The sequence below is a fragment of the Oncorhynchus keta genome, chromosome 25 (genome assembly GCF_023373465.1).
Source record: "Oncorhynchus keta strain PuntledgeMale-10-30-2019 chromosome 25, Oket_V2, whole genome shotgun sequence".
Taxonomy (NCBI): Eukaryota; Metazoa; Chordata; class Actinopteri; order Salmoniformes; family Salmonidae; genus Oncorhynchus; species Oncorhynchus keta.
In genome coordinates, this window is record NC_068445.1 from 14,384,113 (window position 1) to 14,410,647 (window position 26,535).

The 26,535-nt window shown below is 42.8% G+C and overlaps 1 protein-coding gene across 4 annotated transcripts in view; it reads right to left on the reverse strand.

Annotated features, from left to right (window-relative positions):
• The window catches only part of LOC118357848 (adhesion G-protein coupled receptor D1-like), a 43,352-nt gene that overhangs the window by 12,657 nt on the left and 4,160 nt on the right, over positions 1-26,535 (reverse strand). For all 4 annotated transcript variants that reach the window (XM_052478747.1, XM_052478745.1, XM_052478744.1 and 1 more), the window contains 10 exons: positions 22,989-23,246; positions 21,854-21,921; positions 21,100-21,255; positions 20,916-20,972; positions 20,194-20,323; positions 19,635-19,742; positions 17,819-17,894; positions 16,249-16,390; positions 1,117-1,190; positions 330-453 (listed from right to left, as the gene is read on the reverse strand). In XM_052478747.1, coding sequence (XP_052334707.1) covers positions 330-453; positions 1,117-1,190; positions 16,249-16,390; positions 17,819-17,894; positions 19,635-19,742; positions 20,194-20,323; positions 20,916-20,972; positions 21,100-21,255; positions 21,854-21,921; positions 22,989-23,246 — 1,193 coding nt within the window. The remainder of the gene's footprint in view (positions 1-329; positions 454-1,116; positions 1,191-16,248; positions 16,391-17,818; positions 17,895-19,634; positions 19,743-20,193; positions 20,324-20,915; positions 20,973-21,099; positions 21,256-21,853; positions 21,922-22,988; positions 23,247-26,535) is intronic.

Here is a 26,535-nt window from a genome sequence, read left to right on the forward strand (position 1 = left end):
TCACTACAGAAAACAACGTTGTTACTTAGGTATGCTGAAAATTCTAGCAGAACCAGGACCTCTGGATGGGGAAAAGTTACTGTGTGGTGAACCACAGACCCCTGTGCAAATATACTCACATAAATCACTGGTGAACTGATGGATAAACACACACACACACACACACACACACACACACACACACACACACACACACACACACACACACACACACACACACACACACACACACACACACACACACACACACACACACACACACACACACACACACACAGCAAGGTTCTGCATGGGACTGCGTGTTGTGGAGGAGAGGAAAGGGATCTTACCTCCATGGGAACCACCTGCATGAGAATGGCGAAGTTGGTGAGATGGTTACACAGACACACTGAGTAGGACATGTTCCCTCCGGACCGCACACAGCCCTCATTGGACCAAACACCCACCTTTGAACTGATGGAGGACAGACAGACAGACAGACAGACAGACAGACAGACAGACAGACAGACAGACAGACAGACAGACAGAGACAGACACACAGACACACAGACACACACACACACACACACAGACAGACAGACAGACAGACAGACAGCCAGAGGAAGGAGACACACACAGAGACACAGGAGTTGAGACAGAGAGATTGTCAGACACATATGCAAGCACACACATAAACATGCCTGTCAAAATAGCAGGGATGAATCTACAATGGCACATACTCCCTAAACCAGATTATATTCTAGGTAAAACGATTATGTGGGAGGCCCTTTAACACATATGTTTTGTAGAATTAGATTTTTAATAGGGCTGTCAAATATTTCATTTTTTTTCATGAACCACAGAAGGAAGGGGACAGGAAGCATAATGAGTCCAAGTAAAACAGTCACAATTCACAATGATTTATAGCATTTAAACAGCCAAAACATTGGCTTATCAGATGGCAGTGTTTTTACTGAAGGTTGTACACTCCCTCCCTCAATATATATACTGTACCAAATTTATTGATGCTATGTATCAAGGATGTACTGTATATGATGATGATGTTTTGGGCCAAATGAGTTATTTCAGTGATAGACATGAAATAGACATATTTCAGTGTGCATATGTAAACCCAACCTGTAGTCGAGGAAGGCACAGTAGAGGAACACTTTGTTGCTTTGGTTTAAGGCTTGACCCTGCTGATCCCTGTTCTGAAAAAAGAAAACAATGTCCTAATTTCACAGTTACAGCTCTACTTCACAAACCTCTATTGTGAGATGGGCATGTGTGACATTTTGATATTCTTTGGCATTTGTATCTTGTCAAAATCAAATCCCAAAGAAGACCTCATTTTATATTTCTGAACAGAATTCAGTTGATGAACCAGAAGTCCAGGTCTCCCTTGAAAAATGGGTTGTTTTACCTCAAGGAGACAACCTGGTAAAATAAATAATTAAATAGAAAACAATTGACTTGATTGTATTACTGAGTTGGAGTGATGGCCAACCCTGGCTTTTGTTTACTCCCATAAACCAGAGCAACCTGTTAGGAAAGTTACTGTAATCACCATGAGAGGGGCATGGGATCATTTGGAAGCTTTGGAAATGAGCAGCTCTCTCGAAGATGGCTTTCCATGACTCCAGTTGGCTCTCTCTTCATAAAATAAGCTTAACAACACCATTAGAGCTGGCTCGATGCGCTCCAAAAGTAGCAATCTCTTTTGAATTTGGAAGAATGAACCACCTTTTTTCTTTTTGTTTTGTGAAATCAAATAACAATGTCCCCTTCACTGGTGTTGAGAGACCAATAAACATCTGAAGAAGACATCAGCTTAACAAGCTAGAGCAGAGGTGTCAAACAAATTTAGCCCCGGGGGCCGCATTTGGTCTTCAATGAGGTCCGGAGGGCTGCAGTGAAAATTGGTAACATTTCGTTGTGCTAAAAATAGTCCTCTATCCATCGTTTTAGGAACTGTCGATGCTCCCTGACTGTCTAGCCGGACACAGTCAAGAAACTGTATGAATGCATGTGCATTCTCATATCTACACAGTTTAGATTTGGTTTTAACCATTTTAAAGTACAGTTGAACTCAGAAGTTTACATACTGTACACCGTAGCCAAATATATTTAAACTCAGTTTTTCCCAATTCCTGACATTTAATCCTAATAAAAAGTCCCTTTCTTGGTCAGTTAGGATCACCAATTTATTTTAAGAATGTGAAATGTAAGAATAATAGTAGAGAGAATGATTCATTTCAGCTTTATTTCTTTCATCACATTCCCAGTGGGTCAGAAGTTTACATACATTCAATTAGTATTTGGTAGCATTGCCTTTAAATTGTTTAACTTGGGTCAAACATTTCAGGTAGCCTTCCACAAGCTTCCCACAATAAGTTGGGTGAATTTTGGCCCATTTCTCCTGACAGAGCTGGTGTAACTGAGTCAGGTTTGTATGCTCACACACGCCTTTTCAGTTCTGCCCACACATTTTCTATGGGATTGAGGTCAGGGCTTTGTGATGGAGATGGTTGAAAGTCCGTGTTGCCCAGCAACAGCCCCAAAACATCACTGCTCTAGAGGAGATCTGCATGGAGGAATGGGCCAAAATACCAGCAACAGTGTATGAAAACCTTGTGAAGACTTACAGAAAACGTTTGACCTCTGTCATTGCCAACAAAGGGTATATAACAAAGTATTCAGATAAACGTTTGTTATTGACCAAATACTTATTTTCCACCATAATTTGCAAATAAATTCATAAAAAATCCTACAATGTGATTTTCTGGATTTATTTTCTCATTTTGTCTGTCATAGTTGAAGTGTACCTATGATGAAAATTACAGGCCTCTCTCATCTTTTTACGTGGGAGAACTTGCACAATTGGTGGCTGACTAAATACTTTTTTGTCCCACTGTATATTATTTTACATTATGATGAAGTGAAAACATGTTTTTAGACATTTTTGCAAATATTCACACACCTGAGTCAATACTTTGTAGAAGCACCGTTGGCAGCGATTACAGCTGTGAGTCTTTCTGGGTAAGTCTCTGAGATTTCCACATCTGGATTGTGCAACATTTGCCCATTATTATTTTCTAAATTCTTCAAGCTCTGTCACATTGAATGTTGATCATTGCTAGACAACCATTTTAAGTTCTTGCCATAGATTTTCAAGTAGATTCAAGTCAAAACTGTCACTGGCCACTCAGGAACATTCACTGTCTTCTTGGTAAGCAACTCCAGTGTAGATTTGGCCTTGTGTTTTAGGTTATTGTTATTGTTACTGAAAGGTAACTTAATCTCCCAGTGTCTGGTGGAAAGCAGACTGAACCATGTTTTCCTCTAGGATTTTGCCTGTGCTTGGCTCCATTCCATGTATTTTTTTATCCAGAAAACTCCCCAGTCCTTAATGATTACAAGCATACCTATAACTTGATCCAGTCACTACTATGCTTGAAAATATCAAGAGTGGTACTCATTAATGTGTTGTATTGGATTTGCCCCAAACATTACACTTTGTATTCAGGACAAAAAGTGACTTGCTTTGCCACATTTATTGCAGTATTACTTTAGTGCCGTGTTGCAAACAGGATGCATGTTTTTGATTATTTTTTATTCTGTACAGACTTTTTTCACTCTGTCAATTAGGTTAGTATCGTGGAGTAACTACAATGTTATTGATCCATCCTCAGGTTTCTCCTGTCACAGTCTTCAAACTGTAACTGATTTAAAGTCACCATTGGTCTCATGGTGAAATCCCTGAGCGGCTTTCTTCCTCTCCGGAAACTGAGTTAGTCAGGACGCGTTTATCTTTGTAGTGACTGGGTGTATTCATACACCATCCAAAGTGTAATTAATAACTTCACCATGCTCAAAGGGATATTCAATGTCTGCTTTATTATATTTACCCATCAACCAATAGGTGCCCTTTTTGTGAGTCATTGGATAACCTCCCTGGTCTTTGTGGTTGAATCTGTGTTTGAAATTCACTGCTTTACTGAGGGACCTTACAGATAATTGTATGTGTGGGGTACAGAGATGAGGTAGTCATTCAAAAATCATGTTAAACACTTTAATTGCACACAGAGCAACTTATTATGTGACTTGTTAAGCACATTTTTACTCCTGAACTTATTCAGGCTTGCCATAACAAATGGGTTGAGTACTTATTGATTCACGAAATTTCAGATTTTAATTTTTAAAACATAAAAAAAAAAATATATTCCACTTTGACATTATGGGGTATAATTCTTACCCAAACCACCCAGGCCGTATTGGACCCCCTGACTGACGGGTTTGACACCCCCGCGCTAGATCATAACAAAGGCTCAACCCCGCAGCAAAGGTGATTATTACATTGTGTGAGACTCCTTACTGTCATTTTATTTGATTATAACTCACTTTTTACATATAATTCCTTTAATCAGATTTAAATGGAGTCCCCAGAGACAGTGACCTAATGGTTGAAGGAATGTGGTAATTAGGGCCTGGCTATGGTTTCAGGTTCACCCTAACTCTCCATCCAATCTTTCCACAACACAAAACAACGTATTCATAGGCTGGCATGGTGTAACATCTACAGCAGACCCACCTCTCCTTATGCCCTGGGCCTTAATGGAGAAATTAGATCAGAGTGTTGAGATGAACTGTCTCTATTCCCTTCTGGAAAAAGTGAGTGAGCGGGAGAGTGAATCTGACAGTGAGGCACGATGCCTTGTGCATGTGTCTGTTTCCTGACCCTACCATACACTCTCTCTCATATTACCTTATAATGTTAGCTATGGGCAAAACTCTTGCCTTCATAGTATATATATTTTGTGTGTGATTTTAGCCTTACTCACACAATAGCTAAGTCTGTACTTTGATCAACCTGTGTAGAGCAGTGTGCTGCTCACCTGAACATTGTGCTTTATGTACAGAAAGGACTCATGTGTAGGACTGTGTGCTCCATAGACAGGCCTTGAGAGCAGCACACATGCAGCCCATCAGCATGGGAAACGTCTGTCTTTGACGAGGTGCGAGAGACCCTCTGGGAGAGTTTACAGGGCCCTGTGGGGTTTAATAACTCACTGGTTCTTGGTGGGTGTAAATAGAAGCAGATGGGAGGGTGAGGTACAACTAGGATCCATTCACAGTCCAGGAAGAGAAAGAACAATTATACACTGCCATCAGGCATTCCTTTACTCTGGAACATTTGTTCTCTTCTATCGCTGAAACTTTGATGCTATTATGTTAGTGAGAAAACTAGGGGACTAATTTTCCACATTGAGTGATTACGGAGAGGGAAAATGTTACAAGCTCTGACATGGACCAGACCCACGATGAAAATCACACTGACGAAACGGACAGTCACAGATGGGAGATGTGGTATTATTCAGTCACAATGTCTCTGTGGTGACACAGTGGTTGTTTTTCTGACATGTCCGTTGGGTGTTTCTGAGCCCATATCTGGGGAGAGCGAGAGTAGGGAGAGTGATGTGGAGTTGAGTCTCTCCTCAGTGTTAGAATGCAGAAAGAGAGCGAGAGAGAGAGAAAGAGAGAGATGTCATCTGGTCTGTGTGTGTGTGTGTGTGTGTGTGTGTGTGTGTGTGTGTGTGTGTGTGTGTGTGTGTGTGTGTGTGTGTGTGTGTGTGTGTGTGTGTGTGTGTGTGTCTATGCGTGTGTCTGTGTGTGCGTGTGTGTCTATGCGTGTGTGTCTGTGTGTGTGTGTGTCTGTGTGTGTCTGTGTGTGCGCGTGTGTCTATGCGCGTGTGTGTGTGTGTGTGTGTGTGTGTGTGTGTGTGTGTGTGTGTGTGTGTGTGTGTGTGTGTGTGTGTGTGTGTGTGTGTCTGTCTGTGTGTGTCTGTGTGTGCGAGTGTGTCTATGCGTGTGTGTGTCTGTGTGTGTGTCTGTCTGTGTGTGTCTGTGTGTGTGTGTGTGTCTGTCTGTGTGTGTCTGTCTGTGTGTGCACTTGTGTCTATGCGCGTGTGTGTGTGTCTGTCTGTGTGTGTCTGTGTGTGCACGTGTGTCTATGCGTGTGTGTGTGTGTGTCAGTCTGTGTGTGTCTGTGTGTGTGCGCCTGCCACTGCTCCCTCGTCTCCCTGGTGCCCTGCAGCCTCACCGTCTGCCAGGAAAGAGAGCTCCGCTCCATCAATTTATTAACAACAGAGGGCTAGCAAAATTAGCCTTGGAAATCACTTCAAACCTCATCTGAGGGAGAGAAAGAGAGCGGAGAGAGAAAGAGAGCGGAGAGAGAAAGACAGCGACAGAGAAACAGTCAGAGAGAAAGAGACAGAACGGAGGAGAGAGAGAAAGACAGAGACAGAGACTGGAAGGCAGATTGAGGGAAAAAAGAAGAGAATGAGACTGCCAGAGGAAGGCAGAGAATAAGTGACAGAGTGAGAGTGAGAGAAAGGGAGTAAGAGACACAGATAGTAGTAAACTACTGTAGTTCCCCTCTCTCTTTCCTCAGAGATCATTAAATGAGTAGCGAAGAAAGCAGTTTGTCTCAACTGTTCTGTCAACTAGGCCTACATCACAAACAATGAGAGACCAGCGACATCCATCTAATCATTGAATCAGGGCATACAATAGAGTATGGATCGAGAATCCTGCAGCTCAGTAAGGAGTATAGTTAATGATTATGCAACTCTTTAAGGGTGAACGGGGTATTTTTCAGCTGCCATGACATCATGACAACACGCCTATCATGTGGCAGCGTGTTGCATAACAACATTTGGGGGAGATTCGTAGGGAGTATTATGCTTCAGGGATGAGTGGCATATGCTGGTGATTAACGAATAGCCCCCCATCTGTCGTCATGGTGAAAGAATGGCCGTCCACGTCTGCCCTGCCAACAGGATAAATACCGGCTACATTCTGATATGTCTATTCTGGTCATATGAACAAATGTTGTGCTTTAGCTAGTTAATGTCAATGCAAAGCTTGACGTCTTTGAAGACAATCTCACAATGTCCATGGACAGAATGACAAGGTAAAAATACAAACTCTCACATATAACATCTGCAAATAAGCCCCCCACCTACACAACATACCCGCCAAACTCTTCGAGCTCCTCTCTGCACTGCGGCATCTTTCAGACCTCCCATGATTGCCAGAGATGGATGTCAAGCCCTCTCTGTGGTTGAACTCACCTCCCCAACCACTGACAGGACACGCCTTCTCAAATCCAAAGACATCAGACTATTCCAGGCCAAATTGAATACTAGCTTTTGACAGCTGGTTCTAAGACAGAAAGAATAAAGTGCAAAAGAAGAGGGAAGGGGCGTATGGATGGTGACTCACTCTCATGTGCACCTCTTGTAGGCTTCAATGCAGTGATTGTGACACATTGATACAGGAATAGTGTATATACTGTACAGCAACCATGACACTACCTATCCATCAAAACTAAGCCCAACACCACCATATGTTCTTTAACGTACAGCCAAATAGCAGACTAACACACAAACTCCCTCTGCACACTGTCCAGCTCTACCACACTAACCCACATTCTCTGGGCTGGCATTGCTAGTCTGCAGTAAAGACTTATTTCAAATGCAATGCAGTCTATATAAATATTATGGACAATACATTTACAGCCATTTTTTAAAATCTCAATATCAAATAATTTCTGGGTAACAATTAAGTACCTTACTGTGATTGTTTTAAATGAAAATGGTCACAAGCAAAGAACAATTTCTCAATAAATAATTTTGCTAGGACTGTCTGAGAGTGGTCTGAGTGGGGCGGGGAAATCTAAAACTAGCTGTTGTTAGCAGAGAGGTTTGAAACTCTCTTTCTTATTGGTCTATTAACTAATTTACCACCTGGTGATGTCACCAGGCAGGCCAAAACTCCATCCCACAAAAACAGGCTGAAATTTCAGGCGGTCTTATCAAACAGTTCTTACACTATAAGGACAACATCATTTTCAAAATGTTCACAGAATTATTCCAAAATCATAGTGGGGAAATATGTATAAAACACAGAAAAATCACATTTTTGACAGCACTGAGCCTTGAAATGTGTGTCTTATGTAAACCACAATTAATAAAAATAAAGTCACCAATATCTTTTCAATTTCCCCACGTTTCGACATAGCAATCTAATTGAGGGCATGGAGAGAAACAGGGTGTAATTTAGAATTACTCTGAGGTGTGTGGTGTGGGACAGATACAATCGTCAGCCACTGAAAACTAGTCTAACAGCACAACCGTCTGCAGAGACAAGGAGAGCATTGAAACTCAAACTACATCAGCTACACCATTATACCAAAAACACATTGAATGAACTTCCTTTGTTGCCTTAGTATTTTAATAAACAGGAGAGTTCAGGTAGAGCTAAACCCGGTGTCTGGTTCCACTATATAACACATAGAAAGTGCAAACATATGCATCTCCCCATGGCAACACTTACTGTAGTTAAAATTAGCCACAAAAGGAAGCACTTTATTGCTCTAAGTCTGGGACAGGCACACAGAGGTGCAGTGAAACACTATCCAGTCCAGCAGGCACAATGGACCAAAGCACTCAGCACAGCAGGTTAGGATCACAGCAGAGCTTTAGTCACACATCACTGACTTGGGATCTGTTATGATATTATTTCAGACTGGGATCCACTTTTAATTGGTGGGTCTGAGCTAACCCCAGGGCAGTTTGGGCTTAATAAACCGGTAATATTGCTATGATATAAAGCTCCATGGTGTCAGACACACCAACACATTTAGAGGATGTGGAGGAACGGTTAGAGCCATCCGGGATCCTTGGGATGTCCCTATCCTAAACCCTAACCCCTACCATTACCCTAACCCCTACCCTAAACCCTAACCTTAACCCCTACCATTACCCTAACCCATACCCTAAACCCTAACCCCTACCATTACCCTAACCCCTACCCTAAACCCTAACCCCTACCCTTACTCTAACCATAACCTTAACCATTTTAAATGTCAACTTCAATGTGGTAGGGATGTCCCAAGGAGCCCGGATAGCAAGGACAGTGGAGGAAACATCTGAGCATAGCTTCACAACACAACTGGCCCAGAGCAGAGTGAGGTCATGATATCAGGGGAAATGTAAGGCTTGCAGCTGTGGTCTGAGTTGAGCCTCCAAGGTATACACACAAAACAACTATGTAAGTGTTGATAAGTGTGAAGAAAAGTGAAGCCAATTAAATGCTGGAAGTTGCCATTTTGTTTTGATAAGGCAGGAGGCCAAGATCTGGAAGTCTCACTCGCGTTATATTGCAATATCCTTGATTGCAAAATAATATGGCATTTTGTTGAAATTATATGCTGGCCTTGCTGGGATAACACAATCACACTACACCAAGCTTAATCTGAGATATGGGTATTTTCATTGAGTTGTGTTAATATGGGAGAATGTTTCTTAAAGGAAAGATTCAGACATTTTCAATGTTATATAGTTTTGTGCATTTCTGAGCGATGTTCTATCGATTCCCTGGGCCATTTTATGTGTTGCATCATGCAAAACTAATCATACTGGTTGTATTTCTGCCTGCTTGAACAGCAATAGCTTAGATACACATGGAAACATGAAATTACCCCGGTAATCGATAGAACATCGCACAGAGATGCACAAAAACGATATAACATTGAAAATGGGTGAATCTTTCCTTGAAATATGCGCCACACTGTCACTTTCTCTTTTGCCCCAGGAAATGAAAAGGAAGTTCCATTTGAGTAACTTTGGGAAAGGGGAACAGCGCAAGGGGGAGAGAGAGAGAGACCATAGGGCGGGGAAAAGAGAGACCCTCAATGCAAAGCTCCTGGCAAGAGGAGGATAGCAATCGCCAGACCTCCATCTGCGATTGATCAGCGAGCTGGCCCAAATATGTAAGCAAGTCTGTGTGCGAGGGAGAAAGAGAGAGAGAGTGAGAGAAAGGGAAAAGAGAGAGAAAGAAAGAAAGAAAGAAGAAAAGGAGAGAGAGAGAGAAAGAAAGAGAGAGACTCACCCACAGGGTTTGGGTTGGATGTGTACTGGGAGCTATAAAAACTGGCAATAAAGACTGCTTGTGGCAGAGACGACTGATACCATCTTTGGCTTACTTGTTTAAAAAATATTGGGTATCAGGGTTCTTAAAAAAGGTTTCGGTGGGTTTATTTTCTCCGTTTTTGATTAATAATTAATTCCACCCTTATTTGGAAGCTCCTGGAAGTCTACTAGACTTGCAATCCCTAGCCTGATCTCCCCTTCAAACACTCTCTCATCCTCACACCCCTTTTTTGTTTTTATTAAGCAGACATACAGCAGATGGATAAAAATCGGATCAATTACAGGGCAAAAGCAAGCTCTATAAAATGAAGTCAATATGACACCGAGCATTCATACTCGCTCTTTCATTCCAGCACCTGATAAAAGTGGCTGCTGCAGTACAGTATGAATGTGAGGGTCAGTTCTGGGAGAGATGGACAGAGGCCACCAGCGCTCCTACACTACTTCCTGTCCATTCCTCCACTCCCCACAGTCTCTCTCATGGAGCTGCCGCCGCCACTCCAAAACACAGTTTTATTGGCCTGTAAACTCAAGTCCTGCTTGTCAAAACCTTTTTTTAATCCTTTCAATTTTGACACTGAGCAACACCGGCATTCGGTGAAATCACACTTTCCATTTCTTCACCTCATACCATCAGTGTGATGCTTTGAGCGAAGAGGAGGAGTGGGGTTTTTATGTATGTATTAATGTTTAACTACAGACCCCAGTGCCCCTCTCTCCTCTCCGCTGACCCTCCCACGCCAGACCCACATCGGACAGAGCTAATAAATCACGGTTGGAGCCAAGGCCCAATCAGCAACGGCGCAGAATAGCGTGAGAAAGCTCATGGGTTTCTGGCAGACCTGATAACACCTTCGCTCCATATCGGAGCTGCTCCCCAAAACCCTGTTGGCTGGCGTGGCGTCACCTTGGACCAGACAGATACGACACAGCCAGTTAGCTCTGGAATGACATGACCTCGCTAGATGTTTGATGAGGCTCTGAGCTCACAGGTTATCAATCATGGATGCAAGGTCAAATTCACTGGCCATCCGCTCAGACCTGTTTGGACTCCCTTGTGAACAATGCTAACAGCCATAACACAAGGTCATTATAGATCATTACGACTGGTCAGTGACACTGTCAATTAATTGCATATAGTTTTAGTCATTCACAGCAATAGGTTTCATGAAGTCACTTTTTCAGCCCATAAGACAGTTGTCCTCCATATGAAATAAAAGATGTGGACACACACAGAGATGCATACAAAGCTCTCCCCCACCCTCCATTTGGCAAATCTGACCATAATTCTATCCTCCTGATTCATGCTTCCAAGCCAAGGAAGTATCAGTGACTCACTCAATACGGAAGTGGTCAGATGCGGATGCTAAGCTCCAGGACTGTTTTGCTAGCACAGACTGGAATATGTTCCAGGATTCATCCAATGGCATTGAGGAGTACACCACCTCAGTCATCGGCTTCATCAATAAGTGCATCGACGATGTCATCCCCACAGTGACCGTACGTACATATCCAAACCAGAAGCCATGGATTATAGGCAACATCCGCATTGAGCTAAAGGCTAAATCTGCCGCTTTCAAGGAGCGGGACACTAGTCCGTACGCTTGTAAGAAATCCTGCTATGCCCTCAGACGAACCATCAAACAAGCAAAGTGTCAATACAGGATTAAGATTGAATACTACTACATTTACATTTACATTTAAGTCATTTAGCAGACGCTCTTATCCAGAGCGACTTACAAATTGGTGCATTCACCTTATGACATCCAGTGGAACAGTCACTTTACAATAGTGCATCTAAATCTTACTACACTGACTCTGATGCTCGTCAGATGTGGCAGGGATGGAAAACTATTACGGACTACAAAGGGAAACCCAGACGGGAGCGGCCCATTGACGCGAGCCTACCAGACGAGCTAAATGCCTTTTGTGTTCACTTCGAAGCAAGCAACACTGAAACATGCACAAGAAAACCCGCTGTTCTGGATGACTGTGTGATAACGCTCTTGGTAGCAGATGTGAGCAAGATCTTTAAACAGGTCAACATTCACAAAGCCACGGGGCCAGACGGATTACCAGAACGTGTACTCAAAGCATGCGCGGACCAACTGGCAAGTGTCTTCACTGGCATTTTCAACCTCTCCCTGACCAAGTCTGTAAAACCTACATGTTTCAAGCAGACCACAATAGTCCCTGTGCCCAAGGTAGCGAAGGTAACCTGCCTAAATGTTTTACCACCCGTAGCACCCATGTCGATAGCCATGAAGCGCTTTGAAAGGCTGGTCATGGCACATCAACAGCATCCTCCCGGACACCCTAGACCCACTACAATTCGCATATCAACCCAACAGATCCACAGATGACGCAATCTCAATTGCACTCCACACTGCCCTTTCTCACCTGGACAAAAGGAACATGTGAGAATGCTGTTCATTGACTACAGCTCAGCGTTCAACACCATAGTGCCCTCAAAGCTCATCACTAAGCTAAGGAACCTGGGACTAAACACCACCCTCTGCAACTGGATCCTGGATTTCCTGACGGGCCACCCCCAGGTGGTAAGTGTAGGCAACAACAAGTCTGTCACGCTGATACTCAACACTGGGGACCCTTAGGGGTGTGTACTTAGACCCCTCCTGTACTCCCTTTTCATCCATGACTGAGTGGTCAAACACGACTCGAAGACCATCATTGAGTTTGCTGACAACACAAAAGTGGTAGGCCTGATCACCGACAACGATGAGAAAGCCTATAGGGAGGAAGTCAGAGAACTGGCAGTGTGGTGCCAGGGCAACAACCACAACGTCAACGTGAGAAAGACAAAGGAGCTGATCGTGGAACTCAAGATAAGGCGGGCCGAACAGGCCCCCATTAGTATCGATGGGGCTGTAGTGGAGCGGGTCGAGAGTTTCAAGTTCCTTGGTGTCCACATCACCAATGAACTATCATGGTCCAAACACACCAAGACAGTCGTGAAAAGGGCACAACAAAACATTTACATTTACATTTAAGTCATTTAGCAGAAACCTGTTCCCCCTCAGGAGACTGAAAAGATTTGGCATGGGTCCCCAGATCCTCAAAGACTTTTACAGCTGCACCCTCGAGAGCATCCTGACCGGTTGCATCACCGACTGGTATGGCAACTGCTCGGCATCTGACCGTAAGGCGCTACAGAGGGTAGTGCGTATGGCCCATGGCCCAGTACATTACTTCCTGCCATCCAGGACCTATATAATAGGCGGTGTCAGAGGAAAGCCCATAAAATTGTCAGAGACTCCAGTCACCCAGTCATAGACTGTTCTCTCTGCTACCACACGACAAGCTGTATAGGACCAAAAGGCTCCTTAACAGCTTCTATCCCCAAGCCATAAGCCATCAAATGACAATCAGACTATTTACATTGACACTCCTCCTTCCCCTCCATTTGTTTTGCACACTGCTGCTACTCGCTGTTTATTATCTATGCATAGTCACTTCACCCCTACCTACATGTACAAATTACCTCGACTAAGCTGTACCCCCGCACATTGACTCGGTACCGGTACCCCCTGTATATAGCCCTGTTATTGTTGTTTTATTGTGCTACTTTTGATTCTTTTTTGGTTTATTTGGTAAATATTTTCTTAACTCTTCTTGAACTGCACTGTTGGTTAAGGGCTTGTAAGTAAGCGTTTCACGGTAAGGTCTACACTTGTTGTATTTGGCGCATGTTACAAATAACGTTTGTTTTGATTTGAAACATGAGGTGATGGTGGAGGATGAATGGCACGACGATGGGCCTCAGGATCTCAGGATCTCGTCACGGTATCTCTGTGCATTCATATTTACATTGATAAAATTCTGTTTGTCGCCTGTAGCTTATGCCTTCCCTTCCCATACCATAACCCTACTGCCACCATGAGGCACTCTGTTCACAACACTGACATCAGCAAACCACTTGCCCACACAAAGCACTACAAAGAGACGTAATCGTATACAAATGTAAGCAAGGTTTGAAATGATTATGATTTAGTCAAATATTATACCTGTTTGGACTTCTTGCAGTAAATTTTCAGTTTACAAATGATTTGTAATTATGTTCCAGCCCCTACCAAAAATCGGCCCGCGGCTGAATCTAGTTGATGATCCCTGTACTACAGTGTTACTAATACACAGAACCTGTTGTTACCATGGCACCATGACCAGGATGGGGAAATATGGTGGAGCTGACAGGACTATGCTGCTGCTGACACAATTACCCTGCTCAGACTTTAATAAGTGACTAGATGTCTCTCTCTCTCCTCTTGCTGGCTAAAAGCGTTGGGAAAACAGAAGGGTCCATCACAAATCATTAAGCGACCCCTGAGCAATGGAGGCACGCCACGGGAAGTCATTAGGGAGTGGACTTGGGACAGGCAGTAAAAAGCGGAGTGAACAATGACGGGAAAGGTCTTCCACATAGTGGGTGAGCAGTTCTCCCTCTTTCCTAGTTCAGAGGGTGATAAGTATCCACCAGCTCGCAGAGACATAAAAATTCCCAAAATAGTCAGTCACTTTTGGCCTGAATCTATCCTCCGGCTCACAACAGACCAGTAATAGCATATGTACGTTTTTTTTCTGGTTAAGGTTACAGCCAAAAAGTGATGTGTGAGGTATGCAACTTCCAAACATAAGTCTCAGCTATTGTCTTACGTTAGGTGTTGGCACTTGGGAGTTCCCAAGTCAAAAACCAAAATCACATACTGTACGGTAATTTGTCATAAAATATTTGGTGTCACTGGAGTTGAGGTCCAAACTACTCCCGTCACATGACCAATGTTCATTTCTGTGAAAACCATTGCTTTATCACTACTTCATCTTGTCACCATAACAACAAGCGGTAAGGCAGTGTAAGTGAGTGTAAATAGAAACACCTTGAATCAAGATGAAAGAGCACTAAAATGCATCTCCAGCACTTCATAATACAGGAGACTCTCCCCTCTCTCGTGGTGTCTGCTAAAATCATGTCACAGGAACCCGGTCAGATCCTTGCAGCATAAACATTTATTTCCATGGGAAAATGGAGGCAAACAAAGCCCATTGCCATGGTTTCACAAAGCCGCATGGTTTTAATTTGTGCTCTTAAGAGAGACGGAAGGAAAAAAATACCTTTGATGGTGATTCACTTTAATAGCAAGTGAATATTTTCAACTGAGCAGCTCACATGGCAGGGGAAGCACATTCTCTACAAGTACAATGGACTGGGGCTACTTATGTTAGCTGATGGAAAAATATCCCATCTTATTTTTGGTAAAAAATGATTGGATAAAATTACTATTGGAAGATATCTTGTGGAGTTCATTTTGCCCTCCTCCAACTATTGAGTGTTTATGGAAAAGTGTTTGACTTGAAGTGGGTGATTGAAGATCACTCTATGGATGGACTTTCGAGCTCTCCATTGCATTTCTGCATTTACAGTAGGACTAACAATTGCCATACACGTTTTCTAAGTTAACTTTCATTATGGGTTTCAAATGCCATGGGAGAGGTCTAAAGAAGCTGGCAACACTTTCTCCACTAAATCCCTGCCACAAAGCAGAAAGGCAAAAAATATGTTGTTCATAAACTCAAATGGTTGTTCCTTTCAAAGTGCACAAAGCTTACAGTTCAAATGTTGATAATCACTTTTCTTTTGGGAAGAATCATGCTTTGTTAAGGAAAATGAAGAGGTTGGGACTAATGGAAACAAAAATAAATATCCTTTGTCTTTGTGAGTACTGAGCATTTACAATCCACTGTTCACAAGAAACAGTTCTTTTCACATACTGTGAGGGAAAACAGGGGGGGTATTTTTGAGTGCCTTTGGAATGATATAGATCAGGGATGGGAACTTTGATGGGGGTGGGGGCCACAAAAAGAGTGACTAACAAAATCAATGGGGGACCCCAGTTGGTAATTCGACCATGATTACGAGGTTAGATAGCAGGCTAGACTAACTTACCAATCAAAAAAGAAATAGCTGACATGGACTAATTGAGTGACTGCCCCCTACTGAGCCCCCAAAAGAAACAATATACAAAAGGGGATACTCCTTAGCCAAAATCACACCCTTCTTCCGATAAGGTAACAGTCCCGCAACCAGCAACTGTGATGCCCATTTCTGAAGAACCATTGCTAAACAGTCTTCCAGCACAATTTTTCAAGTCCCTCACTCATAACAGAGATGGTTTCTTATGGCCAGTAAAATGGTAATCCATCGTTATAGCTTGGTAATTCAATACACTCCTGGGCGGTGTGTGTTGGTATGTACTCTTACCAGGATGTGTGTGAGGACGATCTTGATAAGCGGAGCCCCAGACAGGTTGACGGACAGGGCAGGCGATGGCTCCACCTTCAGTGAGATGAGGAAACTAGCCACCTGGATCTTATGGTCTTTGAAATCAGCTGCCTCATTGATCCTGAGAGAGATGGTTTGTCACTAACACCAATGAGAGGTGTTTTATGTACACAGTAGTGTCACAGAGGGCTCAGAACAGTAGCAGGAGAGTGGGACTCTGAAACAACTGTCATGTCATCAATCACAGTGAAAACACAGCATTACGTCAGGAGCTTTTGGAGGTCAACAGGTAAGTGACGGTAGGTTGTAGAGGCAACACCCCCGTATCATTATACAGACGGACATTCTCACCCACTGGGGAGTGAAACACAACCATTGGGAACTAACCTAATCATCAAATGTGGAGTAAATAAGTTATGCCTTCTAAAATGGTGGCTTACTTACACCAATTGGAATTTCCTGAATAAACTGCTTTTCTACTTTGTAAACATGGGTGTTTATTATTGTCATCCAGTTTTACTGAGAAACTCGTTTAGAAGAAAGTATATTGTAACAGAAGCTGATTGATCCTAAGTGCCGTATCACTTACACATGGTACTTTTAGGCTGCGTTTACACAGTTTGCATAATTGTAATCTTTTGCCATTCATTGGTCTTTCAACCAATTACAACAGATCTTTTGCCAATAATTGGGCAAAATATCAGAATTGAGCTGCCTGTGTAAATGGTGCAAACGCTGCTTTAGATTCTGGATTTCTGCAGAGGCAGTCAAAACTATTTGCTGTACTGAGGGCCACAACAGTCAGTCCAACTCCTTGAGCATAATAAGCTGTATTTCTAGACGCAATTATGCTATTGATGATGTCTGCCAGTAACTACATGTTAATCAAACAAGATTGTTTACGCTTAGACCACCAAATTACTTTAATCAAACTCATGTAAAATATTTATTTCACAGGATTATCGTAATATGCTTCCCCTATTACTGGGAAAAGAAGTGTGTGGCCAAGTTCTTGTATGAAGTTAACGGCAGGATGTATCAGCCAGTGGTGGTTAAGTGGTCAGATGAGAGATCGCCTGGTGGGAGGCTGATAAGGAATGGCCCCAGGCATGATCTGTTACGGACAACAGGAAACAGGGGCGCCACTCCGCCAAGGGACCACAGAGGACACACAGGAAGTGATCCTGGCTGATGCTCAGAGCACTTATCGCCATAACATCCCTTAGATCCTCTGAGATCACTTCTTCTCAATGACTGTAATTCTTAATTGCAATGCGTGCAAAGTAAACTATTTATTTATTGCGTACTTTTCTGATTGGTCCCCAAAGAGATGCTTTGACAACCTCAAGCGTCTTCTGAATGCTTGTAAATGAGAATATTATATTACTTTCTGCAGGCTCTACACTTACTTTAAACAGTGCTGTCTACTGTACTGTGTTTGGTCAGGATAACTTTATATCACACATTTAAGTGAATCATAATTCCTACATAGAGAGCATTTCTATTTGGTATGATCGGGGCTTTTTATGTGTCCTCCCATCCCCCTTACCTGGTCCTGAGTGGGCTGATCTCTCTGTAGTAGTTGTGCATGTTGTGGTAGAAAAGACCCACGATTGTGGTTTGGGCTGAGTTGGAAAGAGGGAGGGAGGGAGGGAGGGAGGAGAGAGAGGGGAGAGAGAGGGAGAGAGAGGAGAGAGAGAGAGAGAGAGAGAGAGAGAGAGAGAGAGAGAAAGAGAGAAAGAGAGAGAGAGAGAGAGAGAGAGAGAGAGAGAGAGAGAGAGAGAGAGAGAGAGAGAGAGAGAGGGAGGGAGAGAGAGGAGAAAGAGAGAGAGAGAGAGAGAGAGAGAGAGAGAGAGAGAGAGAGAGAGAAAGAGAGAGAGAGAGAGAGAGAGAGAGAGAGAGAGAGAGAGAGAGTGGTCAAAGGTGAAACAGACTCATATCAGGGTTGAGAATGTGATGAGGAGTTGCTAAAATGCTCACAGTGAGGGGAACTTAATTAAGCAGCCTCGCTGCCTCAAGTTGGCACTCCCTGACTAATTGGAGAGCTGTATGCTCACACACGGGTGAGATGGAGGGGGACCACGGACCACGTGTGTGTTGGGAAATTATGCAAGTCACAGTGCCATGACTGAAACAGTACAGCAGGAGGCCTGTGCCCAACTCTTATACACTCTCACCACCACATAGGCAATCTACAACATGGTAACTACTAGAGAGGGATCTGAAACGCGTGACGGTGAAAGTACCGCTTTCATGAAATCAAATCTACCTCAATGAGTAAGAAAACAAACACTGGTGTTGAAAATGCATTGTGTATGAAATAATCTGAGTTCATATCACAAGTCAAGGTTTTGAATCTAATGAACTTTGAATGTAATGACTGTAATGCCCCCTACCAGACCTTTGTAGGGATCAGTTGGTGGCCAGTTTGCCTATAAAGCTTTTCTAAGGAAGAAAGAAAATAATAGAAAAAGGCATAATCTGCATCTTTTTATGAATACTTGGAAGTATCTCAGTCCAAGAGAATTTAAAAAAATCTGTAACACTTTCTCTGCGCTTAATTGGCTTATAAAAGCGCCACTTGGTGCCTTTAATACAGTATGCCATGTGTCAGGACACACAACGCTACATTAACTAAATCTAGGAGCTAAGTTGCCAGCAGTAACATTTATATTCCATTTCTGATAATGAGGTTTTAACAGATTATTAAAATTGTTTATTTAAAAGTTAGTGTAGCAACGCAGTGTGTTTGGGGGCCAGGTGGAGCCAAATGGATCTGACCCTAACACAAGTCTAACAAACACAGTTTTAATACTGCCGTAATTTCTGCCAAACCAGCATTCACAGCGCCACTAAGAATGGGCTAAGTAAATCAATTAGTTCACCGTGAGTGGAGGGGCTTCTTTTGAATGGAGAGTAAAGTGGATGAAACATATCCCTCTCTCTGTCTGTGGTACATTGCCTCTCTGCATAGAAGTCATACAGTACTGGAGCTGTAATCCTGCACTTTAAAGTCTCACAAGCAGTTTACTGGTGGCTCTCTCACACACTACCATTGCTATGTTAAAGGTCTTTAAACATATCATCATAATAAACTTCTGCCCAATAGGAAGACCTTACTGGTTAGGCAAATGTATCTTAGCAGAAACAGAGTGCAGAAACAATGGCCAGTATTTATTCACATTCAAGCCAATGAAGCTATGTGCTGAGGAGGAGTAAGAGCCAGACACAAAAGAAAGATGAGCATATGCTACATTCGAGCAGTGTAATACACACACAAAATATGAATTGCTGTGAGAGAGTGAGTATTTCAATGTATTGTATGTTTTTAGAACATAGAGTGAAATGGGATGTAGGACACTCACACTGCATGGTGAACGCCTCGCCGGGTACTGAGATGTAGTTCTTTCCTTGCATGGGGAAGCGGTAATGGGGAAGATTGTAGTTCTGTGGAATCTTCATCAGAGAGTAATCTATTGGGGTTGGGGGTTGGAAACAGAGAGAGAGGGAGCACTGTGAGTGGTTAACTAACTCCAACACCAGGCCTGGAGGGGTTCTGACAGGGAGCCAAAAGCACAGTGTTATCTGCTGGTGGTGATGATTCATGGGCGGATCAAAGATTTGACTGAGCCCCTGGGAGAGAGACAACGCAGGCTTGTCCACAGGAAAACAAAATATTGTGCCAAACTAACCCCTACCAGAGGGAAATTAGTTGCATGGAAAGGGCCATGGTTATCTAAGCTTGGTCAGATCTCTATCTTCTGAGGGAAACATACTGTATGTAGCCAGTTAGTTCAAAACTCTCCTTGAACTTCCTTCTTAGAACTTCCTTCTTAGTACAGTAACTCTCAACCCTAACTTAACCCCACAGTCTGTGAGTCATACAGTACAGTCAGGAGAGAGTTGCGTCGTCACGGTACTGACCTGCTACAAAGGACTTTCCTCCCAGTGAGATGAGAGATCGGGGGCTGGGGCTGGACTCCAGGCTGGACACCATCTGGACCATCACGTTGTCCACTGTCTCAATCAGCCCACTGACCACTGGGGTGGACTCCTGCTCCAAACAGTCCAATAACAACATTCACACTCATAGAGACACACTGACAACTTACTGTATCTACTGTATTTTGAGAGTTGGTAAAACTGTCCCTGATAGACCATAAAACCAAGTAGTAGCATGCGCTAAGAGTCTTATCAGCCGATATTCACTGTATTACTGTAAATGCCATCTGACTTCCTTTTGATGGTGCTCTCCATGTCCAAGTCCAAAGTTTTCATGCACTTAGAACGTCTGGTTCAGCTTGCTCACATGAAAACAAGCACGCCTGTTCAGTGTGTATAGAAATTGTAACGACAAACTCGCTCGAAATGTCTCTCTGCTCAGGAATTCCTGTGATCTCACGTGTGAGGGCGCTGAACTTGAGCCTGAACGAATGTGATCATATTCACAGTTCACTATCATATAGCTAGTTTGCTGTAAACCCACACAGTGACTTCACAGAGATATCATGAACTCGATATATTTCATATTTTTTTATTTCTAATGTGTTCTTGTTCTACCGTGTGTTATTTTTAGTACTACATTGATATTGATTAGTGGGTTTAGAGCTGGCAAGAAAGGCATTTCACTGTACTTAAAAACTTACCTCATCTTCCCTGGCCACTTCAGAAGACAACACCTCCTCCACACTCTTCAGAAAAGCCTGGGCGGGACACAACAACACATCATGTCTGTGATCTGAAACAAACTATTACATCCTACTGTGGTGTGTGTGTTCGTGTGTGTGCCTTCGTGCGCACTCGCATGTATATATCCTTGTGTTCCTGCACCTGTGTGAAGTTGTTGGCAGTGTCGTGGGGGATGGTCTTGTTGGGCAGGCTGAATGGCAGAGACTCCAGGAAGCCAAACATGGGCACGTGGTCCTGAGAGCTGTGGATCTCCTCACTCAGCTTGTTGATGATAGAATAGGACACATATGCGACTCCCTGAGGGAACAAAACACCAGGCATTACTCTCCACAGAAACTCTCCAAAGACCAGAATGGGACCAATATACACAGGAACACATTATGGTGACCATTACCTTTAGTAAGAACTCTTTCTGCATAGAAGTCTGCTGTAAAAGACTGCTGGTCTTTTTCCAGCGTCATGCCCTACAGGGACCCATTTTGTGCTGTGTTGCACAGCTGTCTCTACTTTCTTCACTCTACGCCCACAACTGCCATTTAATAGACAGGAGAGGTCTATTCACTTGTGTTCTCAATATCCCCCTTTCCAATTCCTCAGTCTTAAAGGGAAGAAAATGGTTCCATAAGAAATGACTTGTTTGTGTTTATTGCGGTTCAACCACCAGCCTTCTACCTAATTTCCTGCGAGGCTGCTGTGTGTCTGTTCTAGTAGTAAAACCCTGAAAACGGTTTAAAATATCCACTTTCCCATGGTAAGAGGTCAATCTGTATAAATCACCAAATTTCAAATCAAGTCAAATCGTACTGGTCACATACACATGTTTAGCAGATGTTATTGCGGATGTAGCAAAATGCTAATGACTAGACCCCATTGTGTTGTGAAGTTGAGAACTCACCCGTGTTTGCATCGTAGAGGAGACTTCTTTAGGAACGCTTGTTGTGGAAGGGTAAGTCAAAGTATCACCTAGTTGGAGAAATACAAGAGTCCCATTAGCAGTGCTCTTCCACCGGTCATCAATAGCAACACTAGCTAGATGCCAAATAGAACGCTTAGAGAAGTGCTGGAATTGTTCAGGCCACAAAGATTCCTGATTCCTTGGTACATGTCTGATGATGGTGGACCTTCCCCTAGCCAGGGATAGATGAAAAGAAGTGCTGTGCTATTGTACCTGCTCTTTAGATAATCAACCACCAGATACATCACTGAGGTACTGTACAAGCCAAAGAGATGTTAGAAGGAAGTCATGACATCATGCTGTCTGTAAATAACACACCAATTAGTGCACTTAGCAACAATAAATTGTCCCCCAATAAAACGTCCCTTCCAACAGTCTGCTCTTCTTTAGTCCCATTCATTATCTACAGGTATAACATATTAAAACACTTTCCATAACCATAACAACCTTCTTGTTCATGTCTGTTATGTCTGAGAAAATTAAGGCTACGCCTTCATGCAACATGACCACCTGAGTCCTTCACAATGGGGTCTAGTCATTAGACAAAAAGTCAGGGAATGGGTGTCCAGACCCAAATTATTCCTGTTTTCCATAAGCATGACAAGTGATTCATCCCTTTTTACTATCTTATACACATTTCACCATGCTCTGAATAACATTTCTTGGACCATACAGAGGACATTGTCCATTTCTTTTGAGTTTCAGAACAATTCTAGACCACACAAGATAAATCAAAGCAGCAATGAAAAAGGTCATTATGGTTTAAAATAACTTCAGTCTCTCGGTTTAACGTCAGTTGAGTCCTCGAATGTGAAACCAAACTTTTATGGTGTGTGTGATGTGAGTATGTGAGATGACGTTAAGATGAGGAGGTTTTGCACGGCTTAATATCTTGTTGTGTATTCCATGCGGCAGTACTGTGCACGGAATGTCAATGGCAATGACCAAGATGGAAATAGCTTTTTAACCCCAATCTCCTCACATAAATCAAGGGGAAAGAGTGAACATAGTGAACATTTCACATCACGGAAAGAAGAGTGGTCCATTCCAGACTGACGGTGACATCTGACATTACCTGTGGCAGCTTTGTAGTACATGAGGATCTCCTCTGGTGACAGGGCCCTCTCCCAGATGACAAACTCATCAAAGGCTCCTGTCACATAGTGTCCATAGGACTGCTCATTTCCTGTCCCAATGACCAGGTCAGGGTAAGGGTCCCCATAGTTCATGGACACGTTGCCAGTGGGGTCGCTGGTGTTGAACGTCCCGTTGATGTAGATGTTGAGACCGTCCGTCAGGGTCCAAGTGAACAGAATGTGGGTCCAGAAGGGCCCTGAAAGGGAAGAGAGAGGAGAAATCATAATCAGGACTTCACCTTCCCTTCACCTAAAGTATTTATCTACTCACAAAAATTTCAATTGTGCTTTTCCACTATATCCACCCAATATGTCCCCGTGTTCCACTCCAACCATTCAGTCAGCATCTCCATTCTATTCCTTCAAACGTTTCCGATAGACTTCTCCAAAGACGAAATAACATCTTCAGTTCTCCAAAAGACAATATATTCCGTGTGAACACTTCCACCAGAAGAGGCAGGTTCAGAGTGTTAAAACACAGCTATCCTATTGGGATTGGCTTAAACACAAACCAACAACTTCCCCATTCACACTTTCAATCTCTCTTTCCTTTTAATCTCTCCCGCTATTTTAGCTAGAAATGTTTCTGTTGCAGGTTAGGCTGGGACACATTGTGACAAGGTCTACTGAACAAGTCATGTCTCCTGGTACTGGTACAGGTCTCATAAGAGCAGGTTCAGTCATAGATCTGTTATGAGCCTAAGGATAAACAACTGCATGGTGAAATGGTGACATGTCAAATTATAAGAACCAGATGTTTGATATCCTGTAAGTAATAATCAAATAAATCAAAAGTACACATGAAGTCCTAACGCCTCATGTTCATAACCTTAATTAATTGTAACAAAAACAAGACAACGGAGGACATTTGAGAATGTAAACATCGTTTTCCTCTAAAAAACAATGATAAATGGTAAATGTTTCGTTCTTATTCAAAGAACCTGCAGTGCACAGAGCGACATGATATGTTTTCCTCCATAAATAGCAGATCAGAGATTGTAAGGGATGGAGAAATAGTTTTGCCCATGTAGAATGTTTATGTTATTTCAATTACTTAATTTAGAGTCTATTTGGACCTGTGAGTTTGAAAAACAGTGCATTTGGAAAGTATTACCTTACAACCTTATTCTAAAATGGATTAAATAACACATTTTCCTCATCAATCTACACACAATACCCCATAATGACAAAGCAAAAGCATAATTTTTTAAAATGTTTGCAAATGTATTAAAAATGAAAAGCAGAAATACTTTGCTATGAGATTTGAAATTGAGCTCAGGTGCATCCTGTTTCCATTGATCATCCTTGAGATGTTTCTGCAGCTTGATTGTAGTCCACCTGTGGTAAATTCAATCGATTGGACATTATTTGGAAAGGCACACACCTGTCTATATAAGGTCCCACAGTGCATGTCAGAGCAAAGACAATAACAGCCATGAGGTCAAAATAATTGTCTGTAGAGCTCCGAGACAGGATTATGTCGAGGCACAGATCTGGGGAAGTGTACCAAAAAATGTCTGCAGCATTGAAGGTCCCAAAGAACACAATGGCCTCCATCATTCTTAAATGTCAGAAGTTTGGAACCACCTAGACTCTTCCTTGAAACTACCAGAAGGACAACCACCTCTGCAGCACTCCACTAATCAGGCCTTTATGGTAGAGTGGCCAGACGGAAGCCACTGCTCCGTAAAAGTCACATGACAGCCCGCTTGGAGTTTGCCAAAAGGCACCTAAAGGACTCTCAGAACATGAGAAATAAGATTCTCTGGTCTGATGAAACCAAGATTGAACTATTTGGCATGAATGCTAAGCGTCACGTCTGGAAGAAACCTGGAACCATCCCTACGGTGAAGCATGGTGGTGGCAGCATCATGCTGTGGGGATGTTTTTCAGCGGCAGGGACTGGGAGACAAGGGAAATATGAACGGAGAAAAGTACAGAGAGATCCTTGAAAACCTGCTCCAGAACGCTCAGGACCTCAGACTGGGGTGAAGGTTTATCTTCCAACAGGACAACGACCCTAAGCACACAGCCAAGACAAAGCAGAAGTGGCTTCGGGACAAGTCTCTGAATGTGCTTGAGTGGCCCAGCCAGAGCCCGGGCTTGAACCCAATTTAACATCTCTGGAGAGACCTGAAAATAGCTGTGCTGCAACGCTCCCCGTCCAACCTGACAGAGCTTGAGAAGATCTGCAGAGAAGACTGTTAGAAACTTGCCAAATACAGGTGTGCCAAGCTTGTAGCGTCATACCCAAGAAGACTTGAGTTGGTAATTGCTGCCAAAGTGCTTCAATAAATTACTGAGTAAAGGGTCTGAATACATATGTAAATGTAATATTTACAAACATTTCTGAAACCCTGTTTTTGCTTTGGCATTATGGGGTATTGTGTGTAAATTGATGAGGGGGAAAAATGAATGAATCTATTATAGAACAAGGCTGTAACGTAACAAATGGTGAAGTGTGGTGAAGTGTGATTCATCCCTCCTGAGAACGCATTTCCACTGCTTCAGAGTCCAATGGCGGCGAGTTTACACCACTCCAGCCGACGCTTGGCATTGCGCATAGTGATCTAAGGCTTGTGTGCGGCTGCTCGGCCATGGAACCCCATTTCATGAAGCTCCCAAAGAACAGTTATTGTGCTGACGTTGCATCCAGAGGCAGTTTTGAACTCAGTGGTGAGTGCAACCGAGGACAGAGGACTTTACGCACTACACGCTTCAGCACTCGATCGTCCCCTTCTGTGAGCTTGTGTGGCCTACCTCTTGGTGGCTGAGCCGTTGTTGTTCCTAGACGTTTCTACTTCACAATAACAGCATTTACACTTGACCGGGGCAGCTCTAGCATGGCAGAAATTTGACGATCTGACTTGTTGGAAAGGCGGCATCCTATGACGGTGCCACATTTAACGTCACTCAGTAAGGCCATTCTACTGCCAATGTTTGTCTATAAAGATTGCATGGCTGTGTGCTCGATTTTATACACCTGCCAGCAACGGATGTGGCTGAAACAGCCGAATCCACTCATTTGAAGAGGTGTCGACATACTTTTGTTTATATAGTGTACATATGCAGTATTTAGAATGCTGTTCAGTATTTACTGTAGTTACACAACAATATGGAAACAGGCTTGCCAGTAAAAAGTAACACATTTATAGTTTTAGATAAATAATTAATTGAGTCCATTATTGAATCCATTATTGAATCCATAAAATCTCTCTGGGACCAACAGTATCTGCTGATGATTGTAGCTCCATCTACATACAATCAACCAAAACATTTACACTTATGGTTAAAAATGAAAACATTATTGAAAATCACAATACCTTCCTCATGCATTCATATAAGAATATGTATAAAAATCCCCCAAAATATATATATTTTTTCATTTTTCTTCCCACCACCCACATCGGAGGCCAGGAAGTCTATATAAAAAAGGTTTTAATTATTGTTTAGTATCATAATGAATTTGATCAACTTTTTCACCTT